The sequence below is a fragment of the Cucurbita pepo genome, chromosome 11 (assembly GCF_057944985.1).
Source record: "Cucurbita pepo subsp. pepo isolate OVF chromosome 11, ASM5794498v1, whole genome shotgun sequence".
Taxonomy (NCBI): Eukaryota; Viridiplantae; Streptophyta; class Magnoliopsida; order Cucurbitales; family Cucurbitaceae; genus Cucurbita; species Cucurbita pepo.
In genome coordinates, this window is record NC_141808.1 from 16,604,266 (window position 1) to 16,629,530 (window position 25,265).

Sequence of the window (25,265 nt, forward strand, 5' to 3'; positions counted from 1 at the left end):
CAACCGATGTGAGATCTCACGTATAGAAATTCAAATTTCTAATTCCAAACGAAAGCATCACTAGCTTACGCTCTGACCCAAGTAGTATGGGACACGTGGAATCCCGTGTAAATCAGTAAGGACCACCTTGCTAGGCTAAATACTCTTGGGTGACCGATAGTGAAGTAGTACCGTGAGGGAAGGGTGAAAAGAACATGAAACTGTAAGCTTCCAAGCAGTGGGAGGAGACCAGGACTCTGACCACGTGGTTGTTGAAGAATGAGCCGGTGACTCATAGGCAGTGGATTGGTTAACGGAACCCACTAGAGCTGTAGCGAAAGTGAGTCTTCATGGGGCAATTGTCACTACTTATGGACCCGAATGTGGGTGATCTATCCATGACCAGGAGGAGATAATATAAATGGATTAACATCTTTTACAAAAAGAAAAAGAAAAAGAAAAAGAAATAAATAATTAAATAAAAGTTATTTAATATATAATTAAAGAGAATATGCCATCCTGTGAACCAAACGATCCCTTAAGATTCCATTGTACAGCGCCACCCTATTCGCCGGCATTCCGCTGCCTCCTCCACCGTGGCTCGTCAAAGACGGCGGCGGAGCTCTACCCACCGGCGGCGAATGACCCAAAATTAAGCCGTTTTTTCTCTGCAACTCTTCAGTACTGCAAACGGCTGAATCATCAGCAAAGTGAACTCTTTTTCTTCCCTTCTTCTTCTTCACCACAAAAATTGGTGGTTTTTGCTTACCGGAAGAAACTGAGGCGGCGGATTTACGGTGGCGGAAGGAAAGCACGACGGCGACAGCCCCTGAGAGAGCTGCCATAGCCATGGCTTGGGAGCTCAAAATTGAAGAAGGCATGATGTGTAATAATTATTAGATATCCATAAATTAATAAAAATATATTTATGTATTTTGTATAAAAAAAAAAATAACTTTTTATTTTTTATTTTTTTAATGAGTTGGCTTCAATAGTTGTGCCTTTTAATTAATTCCATAAATTTCTTTATAAATTATTAATGAAATAAAACCCAATATAGAAATTTTAAATCAATTAATTAATTGGACCACGATTAATTATATAACCTATGAATCTCTATTTTTATCACATTTTTTTCCATTAAAATGGGATCATAGATCCAAAGTAGATAATATCTATTAGTGGTGGGCTTGAACTATTACAAACAGTATCTGAATCAGATATGAGCGTATGTGCCAGCGAGGACGTTGGGCCCCTAAGAGAGATGGGTTGCGAGGTTGGGCTTATAAGGGCGTGGAGATTTCACTCTAGTAGACGCGTTTTAAAACTGCGAGGTTGACGATGATACGTAATGAACCAAATAGACTGTGAAGCCCGTAAATGAGAACAATCCGAAAAAATTGATAGTTATTATCTATACCAACAAGGTACACATTCATAAAACATGAGTGATGACAAAACATGCTAAAAGGACTGATGTAATGAGTCATATGACAAGAGATACAGAGAAATTCCGGGACCATCATATGTCGAATTTGGATTTCGAATCTTATGTACATTACATAGACACAAACATCAACGGTCGTAAACTAAACTCGATAATTAACCTAATTTAATTGGCAAAACCCATGAGCTAATGACTCATTATCATATGTTTAATATTAAGCCAACATTCTTTCTTTTTTCAATTAGACGTATTTTTTTAATATATATTTTTCTTAATTAAAAATATAAAAAAAATATTTTTTTTTCACAAAAAGCGAGAGATTCGAACGTCCAATCAGATTTTTTTATTTAATTAAAAAATGTCGCAATCATTATTTAAATTATATTAACCAATTAAATGCAATAAATGTTATTTAAGAAAATTAAATGCAATAAAAAGCTATCTAATTGGCTTCATCACAAAGTCTCTCGAATTATTATTATTATTATTATTATTATTATTATTATTATTATTTGACATAAAAAATGCTTTTTTTTCAATAATTGAGTTTTATGGTGAAGTTGTTAAATAAGAGAGGGATACTCTAAATCATAGGCTTTATAAATGAAGCAAAATTAAAGTCTTAAAAAATATATATAGACTCTATATAAACTAAATAAGGCTAAAAATATAATTTAAAAAAAAAAACATAAATATTCCATTTTCGATAAATATATATATATTTAAAATTTTAAAATTAAATTCATAGAAATATCTATTTATTTATTTTCAAATATTTATTTAAGATTTGTAATTAAATTTTAATATATTTTTAAAAAAATTATCATCTGACCCGTTAAAAATATTATTTTTAAGAGTTATTAGACAACCGTCCATCAAAAAATAATTATGAAATTAAATAATATATATATATATATCGTAAACAAAAATGTATATTTTAAAATTAACTGTAAAGTAAAGTTGGTCCAATATTATCTGATCTAAATAAATTCATAATTAGGTTGATTAATCGAGTAAAAATAACAAAAATATTTATTTATTTATTTATTTAATATTACCCTAAAATGGGGAGTTGTTTAAATGACATATTATATATTTATTAAAAAAAAAAAGAAAAAAAATTGTGGGAATAAGTACTATTTTTAGCATTAATTACAATAATAATGATTATTTATTAATATATATATTTTTAATTATTTAAAAAATATAATGATTATGGTAACATTATAAACATGGGTTAATTAAGTACCATTGGCTCCGATTATATTGGTTTGTTATATTATTTTATAGAGTTTGGATACAATTATATTAGTCTAGTACTATACTATTAAGTGTTGAATTAAATTGTCAACTAACGTTTTATGGTATATGGTTATAGTTATATTAGTTTATTATATTAATTATAAAGCTCGTATTAGTGGATAAAATTTAATTTTTTTAAAATTTAATGGATTCATATCCGGATTTCGAACTTGAATTCAGCTCTGTATGACTTGATAACATGTTTTGTCCCTACTCAGGAGATCACTCGAACAGGATGGGGCTCTAGATATTCAAATAAAATGCTTTGGTTTCGCTCTTTTTTACCATACTCGAGATCGAGTAACTAATTAAACTAGAGTTCAAATAATTTTGTCTCTAAGAATATTTTAGTTCAACGATATGTGAGAGTAAAGATTTGAGTCTCGAAAATTTTGATCGAAATTGTATGATTTTAACTTATTAAGCCATGATTAGGTTAACTTTCTGTATAATTGTTACCGGGACTATAAGTCACAAAATTCATCTACAAATTAGGAAACAAGTTGAAAATTAAAATTATTATAAACTAAGAAATCTACCCTATGATAGTGAAGAGGTTAGGGTTCTAATAATTGCCCATGTGAAAGAATAGTAAAAGCCCGGTAGGATAATAATATAAGTATGGCTCGGACGTGGTTTACGTTGCACTTGTGACATTTGAGCTCAAACCCACCGCTAGTAGATATTATCCACTTTGACCCGTTTCTTCTTTCCCTCTTAGTCTAAGCTGCTCACCCTAGCAAACATTGTTCACTTTGCCCCGTTACGTATTGTCGTGTCCAAGTCCACCTTTAGCAGCCATTAGTCTCATGATTTTAAAACACGTCTACTAGAGAGAAGTTTCCATAAGGAATGTTTCGTTCCCCTCTTCAACCGATGTGGGGTCTCAGACTTCTCAGTTACTCGTTTAAAAAATTAACAAAGGTGGTCGATCAATTTTTTTTTTTTTTTTTTTTTTTTTTTTTTGTTGTTGTTGTTGTTGTTGTTCGGGTCCAATTATGAGCGAACGAACCTCGTTCTATAGAGGAGTATAATGAAGAACACAAGTCAAAAGGGCTAAAAGAGAAGTGAAGAACTTGGGCAAAAACTCATTTATTTGAGGTAGATATATAGGACACACTATATTGTAATTAAGAAAATTAGAGTATTAGGTGACAATAATGATTATGCGAGAGAAAAAGATGAGTGTAGTATTTATTCAACTTTTTAATTCACCGACACTCTCAATCTACAATTTTTTTTATAAATTCTTAACCGTCATATCCTCGTGATCAGTCTAGTTCGAATATGGTATCGGTTCATTCATGTACTGTACGTTTTTTACGATGACTCAATCATAAGAACTTCAAAATTACTCGAATCATATGTTAAACATGTAACTGAAGACAAAACATACTAACAGAACCTGTATAGGTCTATGAAAATAGTTTTTCTGTGACACCCGAGTAAATAGGTACATGAATGACCGGGACCACATCTGAATGAGAGCGATCCAGTGGTTCAATCCATCTGTTTTACTTTCGTTTTAAAGTTAGAATTTTTGACCTTCCTCACTACTTCCCTATATAATGTTCATCTTTCTTTGCCATCCCTTCAATCAATTCTCTCTCTCTCCGCCCCTCTCTCCTCCCTCTTTCTCTCTCTCTCTTTTTGGGAGAGACAAGAGACAAAAGCTTGGACAAAATCATGGCGCCATCGAAGAAGTTTAGAGGCGTTAGGCAACGACACTGGGGATCTTGGGTCTCCGAAATTCGCCACCCTCTTCTGTAAGTTTCTGAACCCACCATTGGAAACCTCTCTCTCTCGTCTTGAATCTAAAAGTTTAAGAACATGGGTCATGATATTCTTTACCTCGGTCTCTCTGGTTGAATCTTAAAGTTTAAGTAGATGGGTCATGTTATTATTTAACCCTATCTCCCTCGTTGAATCTTATTATTGTTTACTTCAGTCTCTCTCGTTGAATCTAAAAGTTTAAGCACATGGGTCATGATATTGTTTATCTCGGTCTCTCTCGTTGAATCTAAAAGTTTAAGCAGATGGGTCATGATATTGTTTATCTCGGTCTCTCTCGTTGAATCTAAAAGTTTAAGCAAATGGGTCATGATATTGTTTATCTCGGTCTCTCTCGTTGAATCTAAAATTTTAAGTAGATGGTCATGATATTATTTACCTCGGCCTCTCGTTGAATCTAAAAGTTTAAGAAAATGGGTCACGATATTGTTTACCTCAATCTCTCTCGTTGAATCTTAAAGTTTATATATGAGTCATGATATTGTTTACTCGGCTCTCTCTCATTGAATCTTAAAGTTTAAGCAAACGGGTCATCATATTATTAACCTCGATCTCTCAAATAACGAAATATTTAAATGTTACGTTTGATACTCATTAGGATTTCACATTTTTATGAATTCTTAGCTAAATTTCAAAAAATTGTTTTTTTTTTTATTTCGTTTATTTTGAACTAAAAGAAAAGGTTTAAATTAATAGGAGTAGGGTTTTCGTGTTCGGGTTTGGATTGTGAGGTCTAGTACATGTGTCTACTGGGTTTTTTTTTAACCTCATTTTAGTCTTGTAATGAATATAGTAAGAGACGAAAACGAGAAAGAAGCTTCACTCGAGATTGTACTGAGACTAAAATGTGAACAAAAAGATGTAGTCATGTGTACGAGATCTTACCACTCAAACCCGAATGCAAATAAATTTTGAAAATTTGAATTTTCAACCTTAGAAATCGAACGATATGTTAATTACCGTTGAGTTATGTTTAAATTAATTATAATTACATTACAGGAAGAGAAGAGTTTGGTTGGGGACGTTTGAGACGGCGGAGGAGGCAGCGAGAGCGTACGATCAGGCCGCCGTGTTAATGAGCGGTAGAAATGCAAAAACCAACTTTCCGATGAGCGAAACAGCGGCGCCAGAATTAGAAAAACTCAACAACATCACAACTCCATCTTCAACAAAGGGCTTATCAGAGATCCTCCACGCCAAGCTTCGAAAATGCAGCAAAGCGCCATCGCCATCGATGACGTGTCTCCGACTCGACACTGAAAATTCCCACATCGGCGTTTGGCAAAAACGCGCCGGCCAACGCTCTGACTCAAGCTGGGTCATGACAGTTCATTTGGGAAAAGAAAACTCCTCCTCCTCCTCCTCCTCCTCCACCGCCGCCGCTTCCGGCGGCAATGACGACGGTGGGAGGTTGTGGAATAGTAAAAAAAGTGGTGGCGCTTCAATGGCGGGCGGTGGACCCCACATGAGGAATTTGCAGATGGATGAAGAAGAAAGAATTGCATTGCAAATGATTGAGGAGTTGCTGAGCAGAAATTATGGTAACCCATCTGAAATTCAAGTTCAAGATCATCACGAGGAAGCAAAGCTAAGCCCTTTCTAATTTAACTTCAAATTATATACTTTTAATTATATCACAAATTTATGATTAATTATGTGTGCAATTGTAAATTTATAATAATATAATAAGATATATTGTAATATTCTCGAGTTTAAAAGTATTCCGAGATTATAAACCCATCATCATTCCCTAAATTAGCCGATGTGGGACGTTCATCCAACAAACTACGTTTCATAAATGTTGGATTGGGTTGGGTTGGTGACTTGAATTACTCGGGTTCACAGTACATATTACATGAACCTCTATTTTCAGGTCGGGTTGAGTTGGGTGGGTTATCGGTTTGTTCATTTTTAAAAAATTATTTTAAAAAATTCTAACGTTAGATTAATAACTAAAATCTAATATTCTTTCTCTTTATAGAAATCTTAAAAGTAGGGTTGGGTTGGTCGAGTTGATCAGACAAAAAATGTTTCAACCTACAAAACGAACCGAATTTTCAGTTTTTAAAAAATTCAAACGAAAAATATAAATCTAACTCAACCCTAAGTTTGTAAAAGCTTAAGTCTATTGATAGTAGATATTGTCCGCTTTGGCCCGTTATGTCTCATGGTTTTAGAACACGTCTACTAAAGGTGAGCTTGAGCTTTTACAAATAATATTAGAGCCCGACACTGGACAGTGAGCTAGTGAGGATGCTAGGTGTCACGGTCATGCCTGTCCAGGGCCTGTTGCCCATGGCCGCATGCCCATGACAAGCCAAACCCTTGTCATGTCTAGTGTTTTTCCTTTTGTAATTGTAATTCTAGAGCGTATGACACCTCAAATCATGTCTAGGCCTGCCAGAAGGCCTAGAATGTACTATAGGGGGATATGACTAGTCGTCAACTTCTCCCTACCCAAGATTATATATATCTTTCTCTTGCTTGCTTATATAACGTCTCTTTCTAAAAATCTCTCTTTCCAAAATCTCTCTCTCCTCGTTTTCTAAAACCTTCTTTTAAAACCGAGGCTAGAGGCTCGACTGTACGTCGCTTGGCCGTAGGCGACGCAAGAACAAATTGGCTTAACTCACTTGTCGCTGGAAAGTGAGTGCCGCACAATCGCTAGTCCGCTGCCTTCGAAAGTGCGATTGTGTCAAGTGGTATCAGAGCGGGTTAGGAAGATAGGAAGACCTGTACGGACGATTCGTGAATTTCTTGTCAAATGGAAGAATCTCCCTACAGAGGAAACAAGCTGGAAACGCGCCGAAGATCTGAACTCCGCCGCCACCCACATCGCAAGGTATGAAAGTAGTCGGTTGACAGGGACGTCAACTAATTAGGTGGGGGAGGATGTCACGGTCATGCCTGTCCAGGGCCTGTTGCCCATGGCCGCATGCCCATGACAAGGGTTTGTCTGTCCATCGGTTTGAGGGTGATAACTCGAGGAGATGTTTAAGGTTGTTCCCAAGAAAGCGAATAACTCAGTCCAGAATGTCCCAATGAATCTGCCATCCCTATCACTGATGATGCTCGACGGAATGCCCCATAACTTTACAACGTGTTTGAAAAACAGTTGGGCTGTGAGTTCCGCTGAGCATAATTTGGGAGTGGGGATGAACGTCGCATATTTTGAGAACCGGTCCACAATAACCAAGATGGCGTCATATTCCCCGACTTTTGGGAGGTGTGTTATGAAGTCCAGAGATACACTTTCCCAGGGTCTTGTTGGTACAGGTAGAGGTTCCAAGAGTCCAGAGACTTTGGCTTTCTCGACCTTATCCTGTTGGCTTAACTCACTTGTCGCTGGAAAGTGAGTGTCGCACAATCGCTAGTCCGCTGCCTTCGAAAGTGCGATTGTGTCACTAGGCCCCCAAAGGAGTGGATTGTAAGATCCCACATCCGTTGGAGAGGGAACAAAGCATTTCTTATAAGGGTGTGGAAACCTTTCTCTAGTAGACAAATTTTAAAACCGTGAGGTTGCCGCGATACTTAACGAGCCAAAAGCGGACAATATCTGCTATCAATGGGCTTGTAGACTGAATTTTAGGGTTATAATATTATAAATTTTTATTGATCATCGCTAACATTTTTCATGTTATTTAGTTCCTACGAAATATTTAAATTCTCCTTTATACATTATTAGCTTTCTTGGTATTTACTCGTTACGTATCGCTGTCAGTCTCATGGTTTTGAAACACGTCTACAAGGGAGAGATTTTCACACCCTTACGAGGAATGTTTCGTTGCCCTCTCCAACCGACATGGGATCTCGCAATCCACCCCCTTGGGGGCCAGCGTCCTCGCTGGCACACCTCTCAGTGTCTAGTTCTGATACCATTGGTAACAACCCAAGCCCACTACTAGTCAATATTGTCCGCTTTGTTCTCCGAAATCTCACATTGCGAGCCTCGAAGGTGTAGTCAAAGTGACTCAAGTGTTCGTACAAACAAACTTCTCCACGACAATCCTTAACACTTAAGCTACAGGGTTTTAATTTTACCGTATGAACGGAATGAATATGTGACGAATGTAGATACGACATGATCTTTTCAACGTGTTAGAACTTTAGGTAAGAATTATTTGAAAATTTAGTTGGAAAATTAATGAAAACTTTACTTTGAAAGAGAGACAACAATTTGCAAGACAAAGGGGCATGTTTGTGCATACTTTGTTAAACTTGTCTTTCACCCCTTGAATTGTTGGATACCCTACAAGAAAAGGGGTTGTCATTTATGGTCCTCTATATATTTTTAGGACACCCATTTCAAACTTTTCACCAAATTTTGTACCAAAATTTTGAATTCATTGCTTCACAAACATTCAAAAACAATAGTTGTAGTACACGATATACGCTGCAACGACATCGTTTAAAAGTAAATTAGTGATAAAAACATCGACGTTTTTGAATAGCTGATATCGTCGTTATTGACGGCTAAAAACGTCAACTATAGTGATACCTTACATTTTTAGTCGATGAAGACCAAATTTGTAATAATGTACACACGTGCACATCATTTTATCGTAATGTATATTTTAAAATTAACAATAATTCATGAAATTTTTATTTATTTGAACTTAACCCAAATAGGTTCATAATCCAACCTAAACCGTATGAGTTTGGATCGGGTTGGGCTGATTAGATTTTTTAGGTCATCAAAGCATATTGGCTAGTGATTGTGATGCCCCAATTCTTGACTGGAGTGGACACCAAAGGCCTCTGCCCTTCTGGGCGAAACAATGGTTTTTTCGTGTTATCAAAGAGTTGAATAATAAAAATAGAAGGTGAGTGTCTAATCGAATTGATCGGGTCATGTAGTAACAAGGTTCAAGTCTACTGGTCTATTAGGATGCCTCAGCTGCATACATCACTGCAATTCCACTTGACACCTATCGTGACGATAAACGGCTCATCTCACTGTGACCTTCTCTTGAATTCTCAAAACTTCTTGTCGCTTCATCCCGCAGGGGCAGAGAATCCATCGTTGTCAAGTTTTTTGAACACTTCTAATTACTATTACTGGAAAATCATTCTTAAACGATTTAAATTATGTAACTTTTAAACGTTAGAGTTCATCAATTATATAATTTATTTTTCTTTTCACGGGAAGATTTTGTTTTATCTATTACTCAAATTTCTATTTAATTTATTATTATTATTATTATTTCAAAATTTACGAGATTAAAATTATAAATATCTTAATCAGCTGATTTAGGTTCGAGTTATTATATATATTTTTTAATAAGTCCTCTCTCTATAAAATTATTGTGATGGTCCCATTAGTAATGGTTAATGAAGGCAACTTTGAGGGGCCAAGATGCATTCAAAACCCTCTTTATATTATTGAAGGAATAGTGTTACAATTATTTATTTTGGGTTTAATTTGTGGTATAAATTAGTTCATCTTCTTTTTTTTCCTCTTTTTTCCTTTCATCGTTCTAAAACGAGCAGGTTTTAGGGGAGTAAAGCATCGATTTAATAAGTGAAAGTTTTAGCAGATATTGTCCTCTTTGGCTTTCCCTCTCGGGCTTGTAAGGTTTCCACACCCTTATAAATGGTGGTTTGTTCTCCTCCCCAACCAATGTGGGACATCACAATCCACCCCCCTTCGAGGCCCAACGTCCTTGCTGGCACTCTTTCCTTCTTCCAATCGATGTGGGACCGCCCCCAAATCCGCCCAGCGTTCTTAATGGCACACCATCTCGTGTCTACCCCCTTTCGGGTAACAGCGAGAAGGCTGACACATGTCCAGTGTCTGGCTCTGATACCATTTGTAACGACCTAGATCCACCGCTAGCAGATATTGTCTGGGCTTTTCTTTTCGGGCTTGCCCTCAAGGCTTTAAAACGCGTCTGCTAGTGGAAGGTTTCTCCTCCCCAACCAATGTGGGACATCACAATCCCCCCCTCCCCCCTCTCGAAACTAAGATTAAAATATTTCTTTTTGTATTCAACAACGTATACATTAGAGGGATTTGAGTTTCTTTAACAGCCCATGTCTACTGCTAACACATATTATTCGCTTTAGGTCGTTATATATCACTATCAGTCTTACCATTTTAAAATACGTTTAGCTGACGGTGATACGTAACGAGCCAAAACAAATAATGTATGCCAATTTTTCGGGATCTCATTTACAAAAGAACAAGCCCATTAACTTCTTTCTCAAAAAGGTTGAGCCCATTAACGTTTTCATTGGGCTTGAGTAAACATGTTCAAAATGAGGAGAAATCTTAAGCTTGATGAAGTATGTAACGAACTAAAACGGGCCAAAACGGATAGTGTGGAAAACTCTCCCTAGTAGACGTATTTTTAAACTGTGAGGCTTACGACGTTACGTAACGGGTCAAAACGGATAATGTGAGTTTGGACTATTACGGAAACCCTCTTTAATACATTAAGAAAAGATGTTTACAAAGGCGCCTAATTCCAATATAATTGGGGTCTATCAGTGCAAGTCAACGTGATTGATGGGTGGATAGGTGCACTTCTCGCCCAGTGGGAAGTAATGAGTCCGGTCTCTCACGCCTCTAAATGAAGAAGTAGTGGGGTGCGTATGCACCTTTATTTATCTTCTTTATTTGTTTGAATGACTAAGACATGATTTTCATCGTGTTGAAGTCTCGAGACTCAAATTGAAACAAAATCTATATTTTAAGAACACAGAAGGTTAGTTTTAAAAGCTTAACGATGTACTAATTTCAGTAGAACTTAATTTCTAGTTCAATCCGTTTAAATCTTAAACTTGAGTAGGCGGTGTGATTTGAAGCGGAGGTAGTCACCCGCTAATCCAATCAGCAATTCTAAGACTATCCTAAGACTCGATAATTAAAATCAAAATCAAACTCGAAGAAATTAACCCACAAAATTAATCAAAAAAAAAAATTAAATGTACAAAATCAACAATAAAAGTTTGAGAAAATATTTTAATTAAGCCCAACTAACCAACCACAAGGTTACACGTAATAAATAAATAGAAAGAAAATATTTTAAAAAAATTAAAAATTCTCATCCATCCTTTTTTTAGGGAATAAAACAAGAAATATGGTGAGAAAATAATAAAAGGATATTCGAAGACAAATTCTTGGAATATTCTCTCTCTTACCGTTATATTCCCCAAATTCTCACTTTTTCTCTTCTTTTTCTAACTGGCTCATTTCACAATCGCCATTACCCATCACCACCAAAATTTGATATTCAGTTCCGTTTTCTCTCTCATTTTTTCCGGCGCCGGAAACCGTGGTTATGAAGTTCGGCAAGAGTCTGAGCAACCAGATTGAAGAAACTTTGCCGGAGTGGCGGGACAAGTTTTTGTCCTACAAGGAGTTGAAGAAGCGTCTCAAGCTTGTGGAGCCTAAAGGCGGTGACCGGCCGAGAAAGCGGCCGAGAATCGAGGACGGAGAGAAGGACGATTCTTCGTCGAGCGAGGAGATGATTTTCATTAAGTTGCTGGAGGATGAGCTTGAGAAATTTAATAGTTTCTTTGTTGAAAAGGAGGAAGAGTACATTATCAGATTGAAGGTATGTTCTTCGTGTTTCTTCGTGTTTCTTCATTGCTTTCATTTTGAAGTTTCTGATTCAATTTAGGTGAGATTTGTGTTTCGGTCTAGTCTGGACGCATTTACTTCATTCCTTTTGCATTAATGAAGTAGAAATGATTCGACTCTGGAATTTGACCTAGCCACATGAACACCAAAAAAATCTGATTCTAGGCATTTAATCCTGTAATTCCGAAGACAAGATTTCGAAGAATGTTTAAAATGTTCACATTCATTTTCGTTTCGGTCTAGTCTGGAGAAATGAAATTGAATCAGACCTCGCATTTACTTCATTCCTTCTGCAATTAATGAAGAAGATATGACTCAATTTTGGAATTTGACCTAGCCACATGAACACCAGAAAAATCTGATTCTAGGCACTTAATCCTGTAATTCTGAACACAAAAGTTCGAAGAATGTTTAATGTTCACATTCATTCAGGATTTCAAGTAGAGAAAAATCTCAGGATTGAGAAACTTGTTCCAATAGAGGCTTTAACTGTTGAATTCATCTCTTTAGAAGTTATAACAAATCGTCATACAGGTACAATACTGATGATCAAATTGCTTCCACTTTTGTTTTGGAATAATTCAGGAGCTTCAAGATAGAGTAGGAAAAGCAATAGATTCCAATGAAGAGATGATTAAAATCCGCAAGGAAATTGTGGATTTCCATGGTGAAATGGTTCTCTTGGAGAATTACAGTGCTCTTAACTTTACAGGTGAGCAACCTTTGTTAACTTTCTTCACTGTCTTTATACCCTTTTATGCTCATGTCTTGCATATGACATTATGCTATTTTGTGTTCTTACGGCACATAATGATATCAAATTGAGGCCACAAGCTGCTGAATCAATTCCTTTATGCCTGGAATATACTTTGAGGAAGAACACTTTATAATCAACTTGCATACCTTTTTATAGGGCTTGTGAAAATTCTAAAGAAGTACGACAAAAGGACCGGCGCGCTCCTCCGCCTACCCTATAGTCAGAAAGTTCTGCAACAGCCCTTCTTTACGACCGACCTGCTTTACACCCTCGTGAAGCAGTGCGAGATGATGCTGGATCTACTCTTCCCTCTTAACGAGCTACCTTCTTCTAGTTCGAATGGAGTCGATGAAGTTGGTGCTCCTACAAAGCCAGCCACCACCAACATTGATGATCTGCTCAAGGCAACCAAGGGAGTTTCAGAGATCGAATATATGGAGTCACTTTACATGAAGAGCACCGTATCTGCATTACGGGTTTTGAAGGAAGTTCGAAGTAGGAGCTCGACTGTGAGCGCCTTCTCGTTGCCACCACTGCAAATGAATGGATTAGAAGAGACATGGAAGAACGTTCCAGTTCTAGAAGAAGTAGCTAAGTAGGATGGATCAGATATCACCAACTATAAGGAAGTTCCCTTTTAGTTATGTACGTCTTCCTTTGATGTTCGTGTGGAATACTCGTGATACTAACAGTAACATGTAAAACTGAAATATGAAGTTCAAATCATAATGTAGAATCTTATAAAGGAGTGGTAATATTTACAATATCTTTATCAACTTTTTTCTATCAATACTCGACGAGGGTAGCACTTCGATTAGGAGCTGAACAGAACTAAATAAGCAAAAGGAATGAATCAGAGAATTTTACACGAGTTCGATTAGGAGCTAAGCTAATGCTCCAAATGAGATAGCAGTTCATCTCGAGGAGAGTATACAATATAGTTATAACAGCCCAAGCCCACCACTAACAGTTATTATCCGTTTTGGCCCGTTACGTATCGCCATCAACCTCATGGTTTTAAAACGCATCTGCTAGGGAGAGGTTTCCACACCCTTATAAAGAATGTTTCATTCCTCTCTCCAACCAATGTGAGATCTCACAGTCCACCCCTGGAGCCCAACGTCCTCGTTGGCACTCGTTCTCCTCTCCAATTGATGTGGGATCTCACAATCCACTCCCCTTTGGGGCACAATGTCCTTGCTGGCACACCGCTCGGTGCCTAGCTGTAATACCATTTGTAACAGCTCAAGCTCACTCCTAACAGATATTGTCTGTTTCAGCATGCTATACGTGCCATCATCAGCCTCACGATAAACACGTCTGCTAAGTAGAGGTTTCCACACCCTTATAAAAAATGCTTCGCTCCACTCTCCAACTGATGTGAGATCTCACAATAATCGCCACATTGTGGCCACTTCTCTCTACGAGGCATAATTTTTATGAGAATAGTTTCTTTCTCATATCTTGAATAGTACAAAACTCCCAACTACATTGTTCCAGCCTCAATAATTTCTCCCTCTTGAGACACCAAAGTAGTCCATCAGAATACCCAACTTTTCTTCTTTCTTTAAGGAGGGATTCAAACCTAAAATTCATAGGGGCTAGGGAAGATATTAAATACCTAACAACTAGAGTATACATAAGTCAACAACTCCACTATTCTAATAGGCTTTAAGCAGCACAACAAGCCCGGTGAGCTCGAAAACACAATTAGATAAATAAGGTGGAAAATGATAACATTTATTGAACAGAAGATAGGAATGCAGATTCGATATAGCTAATGGTAAGAGCATACGAAAACCATTATAAAATTAACTCGGTGTTTTGTAAGATACTAGACTATGAAAAGGGATCGACTCCATTGAATAGAAGGGAACTTTAAATTCCTAGAACTCACAAAACGAATCCATAATGATCCGAGTGAACAGCTGATCCTTGTGCTATGCATTGAACCTCACTTTTCAGCCTTTTCAACACTTTCATCATTTTCGACAATATCTTTCTCGTAACGACGTTTGAACTTGGCAATCTGCCCAACACTTTCAGCTAATTGACGCCTTGCTCTCAAGTGGTAGACTTTACCAACATGGTGTATCTTGGTCATCATAACGTGCATCAATCTGCCACTCTGTGTGACATATGATATCCACTGCATTTGAGGGTGCAAGCCTTTCTTCATTGTATAGATCTGAAATCATAATTAGTACTTTAGCTTCTAGAGAAAATAGTTTAGTTCCTAAACTTAAAAGTTTCCAGAAAAAGAACTATCTCAGTAAAGCTGCATTTGAATCAAAACCCACAAGTTTCCATTCTCAATCGACAACCTTGTCCTGTTTATACGTGGGGAAGCTACGAACGATGAACATGTACAATGCAGCTATACCACTTACTAGAGGAATTTCGTCAAACATTTGGTGGGCTGTGTAATGTTCAATGTTCATCATCCCCAATGAGTAGAAATTCAGAAGTGACAGCCACATTGAAGGGAGATGAAGAAGTGTGGCAAGTTCAAACATACCATTTTATTGAAGAATTTCATCAAACATTGGCAGGCACTATGCAAAGTTCAACGTTCGTCACACCAAAAGTGCAGAACTAAGAAAGCGATAGCCACACTAAGAAGGAATGATCTAGGATGAACAAGTACAAATCTACCGTTCATAGAAGAATTTCATCAAACGGCTGGTGAGCATTGCACAGTGTTCAATAATCATAACGCAAAAGAGTATCAAACTTGAAAATCACCACCACCACAATGCGACTGTTAAATACTTCACGATCCTAAACCCTAACTTGGCCGTGTAATGATGTGCAGATACTTTCTCAGCAAGTAAAAGGATTAATTTAGATGAAACATAAATTTCTCGATCGAACATACAAATAGGTAACCCTAGAGAAAATCATTCACAAAAATCAGATATTAACAACCACAGGGCAGTGTCAAATTCCACCACCAAGGCTGTGATTTTTTAACTACGTCCGTTACCGAAAACATCCACGAGATAGCATTTACAATTTAGGTTGAATCAGTAGAACGAGTAAAGAGATGGCCAATCTCGCCAAATCCACCACATCTCAAGCAAGAAAGAAGATTGGAGAGAGAGAGACAGTACCTTGAGTCGCTGAATGAAGCGGAAGCGGAAGCGGAAGCGGAAGCGGAAGCGGAAGCAGATACCGGAGATTGTAAGAAGAAGCTCTCTTTACCCTCGACGGGCGGCGGAGAAGGTAGAAGATGAAGCGAGTTGTTCAATGACTCTGATGTCCTCAACCAGAATGGCAACACATTTTGATGGAGTGAGGGTATTTTCGTCAACTTCAAATCATAGTCCGATCAGTTTGGTTGTGATCTATTAGGGTAGGATTTTTTATTTTTTATTTTTTATTTTTTTTTTGGTGAAATTTGAATATTATATTTTTAGTATAAATATATTTAACTAGCAGAGGTATACTAAGCTCGGTATGGACACAGTTTCACGAAACTCGTCCTTAAAAAAGGTGAGAAATTCTCGGTTAAATAGGGAATGAAAGCGTTAACGAGTTTTTTTTGTTGTTTAAACTGAACTAGATTTCGATATAGGAATGTTATTTTCTCGATATGGCTACGATTTCACAAAACCCGTCCTTCAAGAGGTGAGACCCTCCTCGGTTAAATAGGGAATGAAAGCATTAACGAGTTTTTCCTTGCTTAAATAGAAATAGAGATGAAGAATATGATTCATGGTATTTAACTAACTGAACTCGGTTGGGACTGTGGAATCGATGTTAGTTACACTTTGGAAACATAGAAATTACATACACAAGTCCGGTTGGGACAGGTTTAGGTTTTTCGAACCAAACTGATGGAAACCTAACCCAACTTTCACAATGTAACAACCTAAGTCCACCGCTAACCAATATTGTCCGTTTTAGCACAGTTTTTTTAAACGTATCTGTTAGGAAGAGGTTTCCACACCCTTATAAATAATGCTTAGTTCCCCTCTGAAGAGGTTTCCACACCCTTATAAATAATGCTTAGTTCCCCTCTACAACGCCCTAGATCCACCGCTAGCAGATATTGTCCTCTTTGGGTTTTCCCTTTTGGGCTTCCCCTCAAGGCTTTAAAACGCGTCCGCTAGGGGAAGGTTTCCACACCCTTATAAATGGTGGTTTGTTTTCCTCCCCAACCAACGTGGGACATCACAATCTACCCGCCTTCGGCAGTGTGCCAATAAGGAGACTGGGCCCCAAAGGGGGTGAATTTGGGGGCGGTCCCACATCGATGGGAGGAAGGAAAGAGTGCCAGCGAGGACGCTGGCCCCCGAAGGGGGGTGAATTGTGATGTCCCACATTGGTTGGGAGGAGACAAACCACCATTTATAAGGGTGTGGAAACCTTCTCCTAGCAGACGCGTTTTAAAATCTTGAGGGGAAGCCCGAAAGGGAAAGCCCAAAGAGGACAATATCTGCTAGCGGTGGATTTGGGCCATTATTCATCTCCCTTGGGGTCAGTGTCCTCACTAGCACACTACCCCGTGTCTGGCTCTGATACTATTTGTAACACCTCAAGCCCACCGCCAGTAGTTATTATCCGTTTTAGACTGTTTCGTATCGCCATCAGTCTCACGATTTTAAAACGTGTCTGTTAGGAAGAGGTTCAAATTTAGAAGAAAAATATCATAAATTTCATTTACATACTTGGAAATTATGTTACCAAGTTACTGAATTTAGTATGTTTTTCTGTATCAAGAACTAACTGTCAGCTGTACTCATAAACCCACCCATAAAACCAGCTCCATTACAGCCCCCACACAGGATATCCTTTTTGCCACTGCAATGTCAAAGACATTAACCAGCTTAGAACCTCAAATTTAATCGTTCTGTCAGATATCTCGAAACGAACTATGGTTACGATTGAAATGACCTTATTCTAAAAAATGCAACGAGTCTAGGTTTGAACTAGACTCGTTGATAATAGATGGAATGGTTTATGTCAACTCGAGCATAGTTCAATTGGTTTATGCATGTACCAGACCAAGATGCATGTATCCTAAGATACGGGCACACTGTAGGGAGAGTTCTTTTTAAGTAGATGACTCGTTAGGACCATCGGAACGGGACTTTAGGTCCATAGAACATACGCTCGACTTTTTTAGCTTCGGGTTACAGTAGAGCAAGGAGAGTTTGTTCATCAATACCTGCAGAGCCAGCATATGCTACCAGCTTTGAACTGTCCATTGAAATGATCCACTGAATTAACTCCTGTTCCTTTACACTGAGAACATAGGACAGCACCTGAAAATTGAGAAGAAAAAACATATGTAAACTAAGCTCAAGCTCTCTGATTTTACTTCAAGGGAAAAGGTCAGAGGAGAAAAAGACTGTGCCACAAGCACCCAGCTGAAAGTAACCCAATCTTAGAGACTACTAACACAATCTAAGAAACGAGGAACCTGGAGGGATGGGTCGGTCGAGTCTTTCCTGTTCTGTTCCCGCCACGAGAAAGACGTACAGAAGAGGTATGCCTAGTGTCACAGTCATGCTTGTCTAGGGCGTGTTGCCCATGCCACACCGAACCGTTTATTTAATTTCATGTTGTATTGCTTTACTATTGTATTTTCTATTTGTACGATTAATCAGCAAAATCATTTCTAGGCCTATCAGACCTGAATCACCTCAAAATGTACTATAGGGGTGTGACTAGTTGTCAACTTCTCTTGATTTTGTATGACCATTCGGCGAAATCACGTCTAGACCTATCAGACATGAATTACCTCAAAATGTACTACAAGGGAATGCGACTAGTTGTCAAATTCTCCCTACCCAAAAAGTTAAATGTTATTTAAGCTGTTATGTTCCCTTTCGCTTATAGTTATATAACGTTACTTTTAAATCTTCTCTCATTCTTACTTTCAAGCTCGCTATCAAAAATCTCTCTACTCTGTTTTCCAAAACCTTCTACTCAAACGGGACTAGAGGCTTGAGCATACATTGCTCGGCCATAGGCAACACGAATACAAACTAGCTTGACTCACTTGGTGTTGAGAGTGAGTGCCGCACAATCACAAAGTCTACTACCAAGAAAAGTGTGATTGTGACATATAGTGCACGGAGGATCATCCAAGAACCTCGGAGACATGGCCCCAAGAATTGAATATGTAGAAGAAAACAGTACTAAAGGAAATTGACACCAGAAAACTTGGTTTTGAGGGGACAGATTTTAAGAACATAGAGCCAAACAAAACAAAGAAAGAAAGGCTGCAGCAAGCCACGGACAAAGGGGATACGGTCGCAGCGCCATTCCCGGCGTCCCGATACTGACACCGTCGCATGTCACGGGTCTATATTTGAATCATAATCAAGAGAACATTGTAAAAGTTTGAGTAAAAGTTGGGAATTTAAGCAGAAGAACCATATATCACCATTTCCATTGCAGTCAGAACAAAGTATGCTTTTGTTTTTTCTGGTTTGGTTACTATCTGCACCATCTGAAGCCTGCCAAAGCAACATTAAAACATTCTCACAAACTGAAAGAGATTTGTGTTCTAAGCGGATATTGTTTTCTTTGAGTTTTTCCTTTTGAGCTTTCTCTCAAGGTTTTTGAAACGCGTCTAATAGGAAGAGGTTTCCACACCCTTATAAGGAATGCTTCGTTCCCCTCTCCAACCGACGTGGGATCTCACAATCCACTCTCTTTAGGGGTCCAGCATCCTCCCTGGCACACCGTCCAATGACTGATTCTAATACCATTTGTAACAGCCCAAGCCCACCGTAGATATTGTCCTTTTTAGGCTTTTCCTTTCGAGCTTCCCCACAAGGTTTTAAGAACGTGTCTACTAAAGAGAGGTTTCCACCTTCTTATACGTAACGGGTCAAAGCGGACAATATTTGCTAACAGTGGGAGACACTGGTCGGAGTAGAGCTAAACTCTCTCCATAGTAGATGGGTTTTAAAAACCTTGAGAGGGAGCTAGCTCAAGGGTTCAATTTGTAGTTCCACAATCCACTAAAGTTGCAACAATTTGCCCACAAGACAGACATAACCAAACAAGTTCATTTCATTTGTAGGAAAGAACTGGCCAGAGAAACCATACCTTGGCCGCACAAGGCAAGAGCCTAATGGGGTTTGTGCTTTGGAACGCCTCAATGATCCGAAAAGCCTTATGAGGAACTGAATTGGCAGCAAAACTCCCAATCAAAATGTGAAAAGAAAGGGTTATAAACAAACAGAATCAAAACCAGGCAACTTTGGAAGAGAAAAGTGCAGAAAATACCAGACGTGGGCTTGCTCGAGGGATTGAAGGAGCAAATGGGTGTGGACGAACCCACGGTATATGCCATTTAAATGGGGTTTTGGATTCGAATTTGTTCTTTGAGGACTGAAATTCAGAAGTTGTCTGATGAGCTACTCAGCTGCTTCTGCTGTGTGTGTGATGGTCTTGTCTGTGATTTAGTTGGTCGGAAATTAAGCAAATTCAACCAGATAAGGCTCATAATCCTCTCCTACTTAATTACCAAATTGCCCTCTAAAAGTTAATTTTAGAGTGAAAATACACTTTTAACCCTATTGAACAACCAAATAGGTGTTTAGACCAAGACAACAATTGGGTTTTTACTAACTACACCCAACTCCTCCCACGCATAAGAGGTGTCATAATCGTACTCTTTTTAGCGGTGAATTTTGCGATTGTGCGGTATTTACTCCCAACATTGAGTGAGTCAAGCCAATTTTGGGTTCACGTCGCCTACGGTCAGGCAATGTATACTCAAGCCTCTGGCCCCGTTTTGAGAAGAAGATTTTAGAAAATGAGAACAAAGAGATTTTCGGGAGCAAGTTTGAAAATAAGAATGAAAAAAGATTTGAAAGCTATGTAACTATAAGCAAAAGATAACAACTAGTCACATCCCGTTATCATGCATTTTGAGACGATGCAGATTTGATAAGGCTAGACGTGATTTCGCAAAACAATCATACAAAATCTTGGTGGGAGGAGTTGACAACTAATCACACCCCCTATAGGTTTGACAAGGTTTGACAATGGCATGAGCATGCATGCGGTCATGGACAACACCCCTTGGACGAGCATGACTCTGACAATGGGCAACCAACCATTTCTCCTTCGCCCTCTCACTCCGTACGCCTATCAAATCTTCTTTTTCATGATCCAACGCACACCTAATAGGTAAGATTGAGTACCTAAGCCAGCCAAGTTTTCATTTTGTTATTTGTGTTATGGTTGAACGTGAAATTAGAGAGATTTTTGTTTGGTACTCGGGGGCATTTGTTTTTCTCTTGTCCAGGTAAGTTTCTTAATTTCTAACCCCATATCATATCATAAGAATTCTCGTTGTTTCCAATATCGAATGTTTTAAGATAAGTTCCGAATCTAGTGACAAAAATGAACGTTATTGTCTACAATATCTACTAGCAACAAACCGAAGAATGCTACAATCAAAATGTCATGAACCGAGAACATCCAGCGTGAACAGCAAATGAAGAACCGATACGATACGATTCGATTCATCCAATCCGACCATCACTTCAAACTGCAAGTCTCAAGGGCAGCTTCATATACTATAAGAGCTTACATGCTTCATCTGAGCAGTTGAGATGAAAAATGGCACTTTTGCAAGACCGTCCTCATACCGTGTTTGATCGTCGAGATCCGGGTTCATTGTTCGCTACGCAGGCTTTGCAAAAGAATTTCAACCAGTTTTTGTGCAGTGTGCATCTGTGCCATGTTGAGTGCAATGATCATAACCTACAGAATGAAGGAATTCTCTGATCTCCTTTGAACTACTATTACTGGCTTTTAGCAGTCGTTCATCTTCCTCATAGATGAGATATGGGGCTTCAGTTCCCTTTCTAGACAAGATCTTCTTTGCCCCTTTAAGCACATGATATTCCCAACCCTGAACGTCGATTTTTATTAAGAGAACCCGTTCGGACTCGGGGATTACTTCATCTAGTGGTATTGACTTCACTTGAACTGCTATTTCTTCATTAGATTTGAATGCCAACTTTGCTCCTGTTGCTGAAACAGCACTGTTGTCAAGCCGACCAACCAGCTGGGTAATGAACAAAAGTCAGTGAAAGAAGCTTACAGAAAACAAACCCGATCAGGATGGCTCAATGCCCCCACTTCCTTAGAACAGCAAAGAAATCAAGAGCTTTGTAAATTGTATATATGACCAATGACATGAGATTGAACTGAATGACACCAATCAAGTTTCACTATGCTGCTGGTAAAACTCATGAGCTGCCCCCATGAAAAACAAGTTTAGCTGATGTTTTCTGTCAACATCTCGATTCCAAAACGGAATCCAAACATCCTACACACGACTCGACTAATTTCACACAAAAAAAATACACTACTAAGGAGGGTGGACACGAGGCGGTATGCCAGTAAAGACGCTGGGCCCCAAATGAGGGTGGATTGGAGGGTCCCATATTGATTGGAGAAGGGAATGAGTGCCAGCGAGGATGCTGGGCCCCGAAGGGAGATGGATTGTGAGATCCCACATCGATTGGGTGTGGAAACCTCTCCCTAACGGAGAGGTTTTAAAAACCTTGAGGGGGAAGCGTGAAAGGGAAAGCCCAAACTTGACAATATTTGCTAGCGGTGGGTTTGGGTTGTTACACTATATTTGTAAGTATATCAAAAGTAGATTCACGAAACTCTTGAGATTTTAATACCCAAAGTAGATAATCATCCTGCCGTTCGAATCATATCCTAAATTTCTTCTACTTTTTAAACTTGTCGATCATTCCATAACAGTTCAACTTAATTCAAGAAGAACATCTAAAGGGTTTTCGAGGCAATACGACATAATACGAGTCCATTAGAATCATTGGAAGACTAGGAGGGAAAATTATCATCAGCAAGAAAATGGCTGGTGAAAGGTTAACACAATCATATGGAATTGACTTAAACAAGAAAAACAGATCTCTAAGCCCACAGATTTTGACCTCCCCTCGCTGCACCTCTAGCTAAGTCGAAGCATTTTCAGTGGTATACATAACTTGATAGACTAACCAGCTTTTTCATGCACAAAATAAACAAGTTCTGAAGCATAATAGGCGAGTTATGTAAACACTAAATCTTCAACCCGCCCGCCCATATTTGGAGAACAACATTTTAAGAATTTGGTATGATATTGTCCACTTCGAGCCTAAGTTCTTATGGCTTTGATTTGGGTTTCCCCAAAAGGCCTCATACTAATGGAGATGTATTCCTTACTTATAAACCTAGGATCATTCCCTAAATTAGCCAATGTGGGACTCCCTCCCAACAATCCTCCCCCGAACAAAGAACATCATAAACCCTCCCCTGAGGCCTATGGAGCCCTCAAACAGTCTGCCCTTAATCGAGACTCGACTTCTTTTCTGAAGTCTTCGAACAAAGTACAACTCTTTGTTCGATACTTGAGGATTCTATTGACATGACTAAGTTTAGGGCATGACTCTGATACTATGTTAGGAATCACGAACCTCCACAATGGTATAATATTGTCCACTTTGAGAATAAGTTCTCATGGCTTTGATTTTGGTTTCCCCAAAAGGCCTCATACCAATGAAGATGTACCCTTAATTAGCCGATGTAGGACTCCTCTCCCTATAATTCTCAACAATCCTCCGCTTGACCAAAGTACACCATAGAGCCTCCCGTGAGACTTATGGGGTCCTCGAACAACCTCCCCGTACTCGAGACTCAACTCCTTTGGAGTCCTCGAACAAAGTACACCCTTTGTTCGACACTTGAGGATTCTATTGTCATGACTAAGTTAAGGGCATGACTCTGATACCATGTTAGGAATCATGAACCTCCACAATGGTATTGTCCACTTTGAGTATAAACTCTTATGGTTTTGCTTTTGATTTCCCCAAGAGGCCTCATACTAATGAAGACGTACCCTTAATTAGCCGATGTAGGACTCCTTTCCCTATAATCCTCAACAATCCTCCGCTTGACCAAAGTACACCATAGAGCCTCCCGTGAGACTTATGGGGTCCTCGAACAACCTCCCCTTACTCAAGACTCAACTCCTTCTTTGGAGTCCTCGAACAAAATACACCCTTTGTTCGACACTTGAGGATTCTATTGTCATGACTAAGTTAAGGGCATGACTCTGATACCATGTTAGGAATCACGAACCTCCACAATGGTATAATATTGTCCACGTTGAGCATAAGCTCTCATGGCTTTGATTTTGGTTTCCCCAAAAGGCCGCTCTCATGGCTTTGCTTTTGGTTTCCCAAAAGGCCTCATAGGAGACGTGTTCCTTACTATAAACCTATGATCATCCTCTAAATTAGCTAATGTCGGACTCCCTCCCAACAATCCTCAACACAACACTAGCATCAGCATGCAAAGTTTTGAGATCCAACAAAATGTAATCGCAAATGAGACTGTAAAGATTGATTTTATGAACCAGATAATACCTTATGAACAGTGATGTTCCCAAGCTTATCAGATGCAGCAGCCTCAAACACATTCACCAATTCCCCAACCCTATTCAGATAAATTCCATCACAAATTCTCTGCAAGTTTTCAAAAACCGGCTCAAATGCCAAAACACGAAAACCCATCGCAGCAGCAGCGAAGCTAGCCATTCCCACATTAGCACCCACATCAACAACATACCCATCTCTAGAATCGCTCTTCATCTTCTCCAAAACCTCCTGAATCGTCACCGAAATATCCGGCTTACGAAAGGGCTTTCCCTTCAGCATCCTGACAATGTTCTTGTGGGGCTTATCGGGCAAATTCCCCAAATCCGCGATCGAAAACAGAAACGGATATCGAACTCCTTCCACAACGTTGGCGATAACCGGGAAGGATTGAGGGCATTTGAAGCAATCGAAGGGAGAGATTGATCGGAAAGGAAAATCGGGTTTGATTGTGAAACTAGGAGTGGATTGCTCTGAAGGATTCGAGTTACCGAATAGGAAGAAGAAAATGATGAGGATGCAGAATGAAAAGAGGAAGAACAGAGAAATCGGCGAGAGGAGTTTCGGTGCCTTGTCTCTTTTCCAGGCATTTGCCATGGAAATGTGAGATCAAACTAAAAAACTTCTGAAGGAGATCGAAATGGAGCCTGGAATAAACCGTGAAGAACCTGAGATTTCTAGAAAGTTAATGGCAGATCTGTGAAGAACTGGATTCTTTCTAATTCTGGCGAGAGAGTGAGTTGTCCAAGCGAAGGAGATGAATTCCCTTACCCCCAAAATCAATAAAACCAAATTAATAAAAATGGTTGGTTGGTGAAAGTTGTGCGTTCAATAATTTATAATTAAAAGTGGACAATATACGAGTTCGTCTACCATAGTATCAGAGTTATGTCCTAAACTTAGTCGTGTCAATAGATTGATAAATCCTCAAATGTCGAACAAAAGACTCCGAAGAAAAGGAGTCGAGCTTCCTCGAAG

At 38.7% G+C, this 25,265-nt stretch overlaps 6 protein-coding genes across 7 annotated transcripts; 2 read left to right on the plus strand and 4 right to left on the minus strand.

Moving 5' to 3' along the window:
- Positions 1–453: 453 nt before the first annotated feature.
- Positions 454–860, minus strand: LOC147790432 (uncharacterized). Its single transcript, XM_087128030.1, has one exon. It carries the CDS (start codon positions 858–860, stop codon positions 480–482), a length of 381 nt encoding a protein of 126 aa, XP_086984156.1. The 3' UTR covers positions 454–479.
- A 3,472-nt stretch (positions 861–4,332) lies between these two features.
- On the plus strand, positions 4,333–6,240 carry LOC111786125 (ethylene-responsive transcription factor WIN1-like). The gene is made up of 2 exons (XM_023666469.2): positions 4,333–4,494; positions 5,519–6,240. The coding sequence occupies exons 1-2, from the start codon at positions 4,415–4,417 to the stop codon at positions 6,120–6,122; spliced, it is 684 nt and encodes a 227-aa protein (XP_023522237.2). The 5' UTR covers positions 4,333–4,414; the 3' UTR covers positions 6,123–6,240.
- A 5,448-nt stretch (positions 6,241–11,688) lies between these two features.
- Positions 11,689–13,637, plus strand: LOC111806196 (SPX domain-containing protein 1-like). The gene is made up of 3 exons (XM_023691580.2): positions 11,689–12,078; positions 12,690–12,816; positions 13,018–13,637. The coding sequence occupies exons 1-3, from the start codon at positions 11,803–11,805 to the stop codon at positions 13,458–13,460; spliced, it is 846 nt and encodes a 281-aa protein (XP_023547348.2). The 5' UTR covers positions 11,689–11,802; the 3' UTR covers positions 13,461–13,637.
- Positions 13,638–14,580: 943 nt separating this feature from the next.
- LOC111806134 (Ribosomal protein L31) lies at positions 14,581–16,141 on the minus strand. 2 transcript variants are annotated; one of them, XM_087128266.1, is made up of 3 exons: positions 16,020–16,141; positions 15,975–15,989; positions 14,581–15,049 (listed from the first exon to the last, which is right to left on the minus strand). In XM_087128266.1, exon 3 carries the CDS (start codon positions 15,038–15,040, stop codon positions 14,816–14,818), a length of 225 nt encoding a protein of 74 aa, XP_086984392.1. In that variant the 5' UTR covers positions 15,041–15,049; positions 15,975–15,989; positions 16,020–16,141; the 3' UTR covers positions 14,581–14,815. The 2 variants fall into 2 exon arrangements, with proteins under 2 accessions (XP_086984392.1, XP_086984391.1); XM_087128265.1 differs by having other exon boundaries at positions 15,975–16,104.
- A 1,338-nt stretch (positions 16,142–17,479) lies between these two features.
- Positions 17,480–20,302, minus strand: LOC111786453 (protein BUNDLE SHEATH DEFECTIVE 2, chloroplastic-like). Its single transcript, XM_023666703.2, has 5 exons — positions 20,110–20,302; positions 19,930–20,006; positions 19,259–19,331; positions 18,035–18,131; positions 17,480–17,667 (listed from the first exon to the last, which is right to left on the minus strand). Exons 1-5 carry the CDS (start codon positions 20,174–20,176, stop codon positions 17,589–17,591), a joined length of 393 nt encoding a protein of 130 aa, XP_023522471.1. The 5' UTR covers positions 20,177–20,302; the 3' UTR covers positions 17,480–17,588.
- Positions 20,303–21,166: 864 nt separating this feature from the next.
- On the minus strand, positions 21,167–25,073 carry LOC111785313 (FkbM family methyltransferase). Its single transcript, XM_023665723.2, has 2 exons — positions 24,279–25,073; positions 21,167–21,904 (listed from the first exon to the last, which is right to left on the minus strand). Exons 1-2 carry the CDS (start codon positions 24,882–24,884, stop codon positions 21,542–21,544), a joined length of 969 nt encoding a protein of 322 aa, XP_023521491.1. The 5' UTR covers positions 24,885–25,073; the 3' UTR covers positions 21,167–21,541.
- Between the last annotated feature and the right edge of the window lie 192 nt (positions 25,074–25,265).

Bases quoted from the DNA above. Each gene is read 5' to 3' on its own strand.
- LOC111806196 (XM_023691580.2), top strand. From the start codon at position 11,803: ATGAAGTTCGGCAAGAGTCTGAGCAACCAGATTGAAGAAACTTTGCCG. The intron at 12,079-12,689 runs GTATGTTCTTCG...GGAATAATTCAG, and splicing joins AGTACATTATCAGATTGAAG to GAGCTTCAAGATAGAGTAGG. The intron at 12,817-13,017 runs GTGAGCAACCTT...ACCTTTTTATAG, and splicing joins CAGTGCTCTTAACTTTACAG to GGCTTGTGAAAATTCTAAAG.
- LOC111785313 (XM_023665723.2), bottom strand. From the start codon at position 24,884: ATGGCAAATGCCTGGAAAAGAGACAAGGCACCGAAACTCCTCTCGCCG. The intron at 21,905-24,278 runs GTATTATCTGGT...TTCATTACCCAG, and splicing joins GGAACATCACTGTTCATAAG to CTGGTTGGTCGGCTTGACAA.
- LOC111786453 (XM_023666703.2), bottom strand. From the start codon at position 20,176: ATGGCATATACCGTGGGTTCGTCCACACCCATTTGCTCCTTCAATCCC. The intron at 20,007-20,109 runs GTATTTTCTGCA...CTGCCAATTCAG, and splicing joins CTCGAGCAAGCCCACGTCTG to TTCCTCATAAGGCTTTTCGG. The intron at 19,332-19,929 runs GTATGGTTTCTC...TTGCTTTGGCAG, and splicing joins TCTTGCCTTGTGCGGCCAAG to GCTTCAGATGGTGCAGATAG.
- LOC111786125 (XM_023666469.2), top strand. From the start codon at position 4,415: ATGGCGCCATCGAAGAAGTTTAGAGGCGTTAGGCAACGACACTGGGGA. The intron at 4,495-5,518 runs GTAAGTTTCTGA...ATTACATTACAG, and splicing joins GAAATTCGCCACCCTCTTCT to GAAGAGAAGAGTTTGGTTGG.
- LOC111806134 (XM_087128266.1), bottom strand. From the start codon at position 15,040: ATGAAGAAAGGCTTGCACCCTCAAATGCAGTGGATATCATATGTCACA.
- LOC147790432 (XM_087128030.1), bottom strand. From the start codon at position 860: ATGCCTTCTTCAATTTTGAGCTCCCAAGCCATGGCTATGGCAGCTCTC.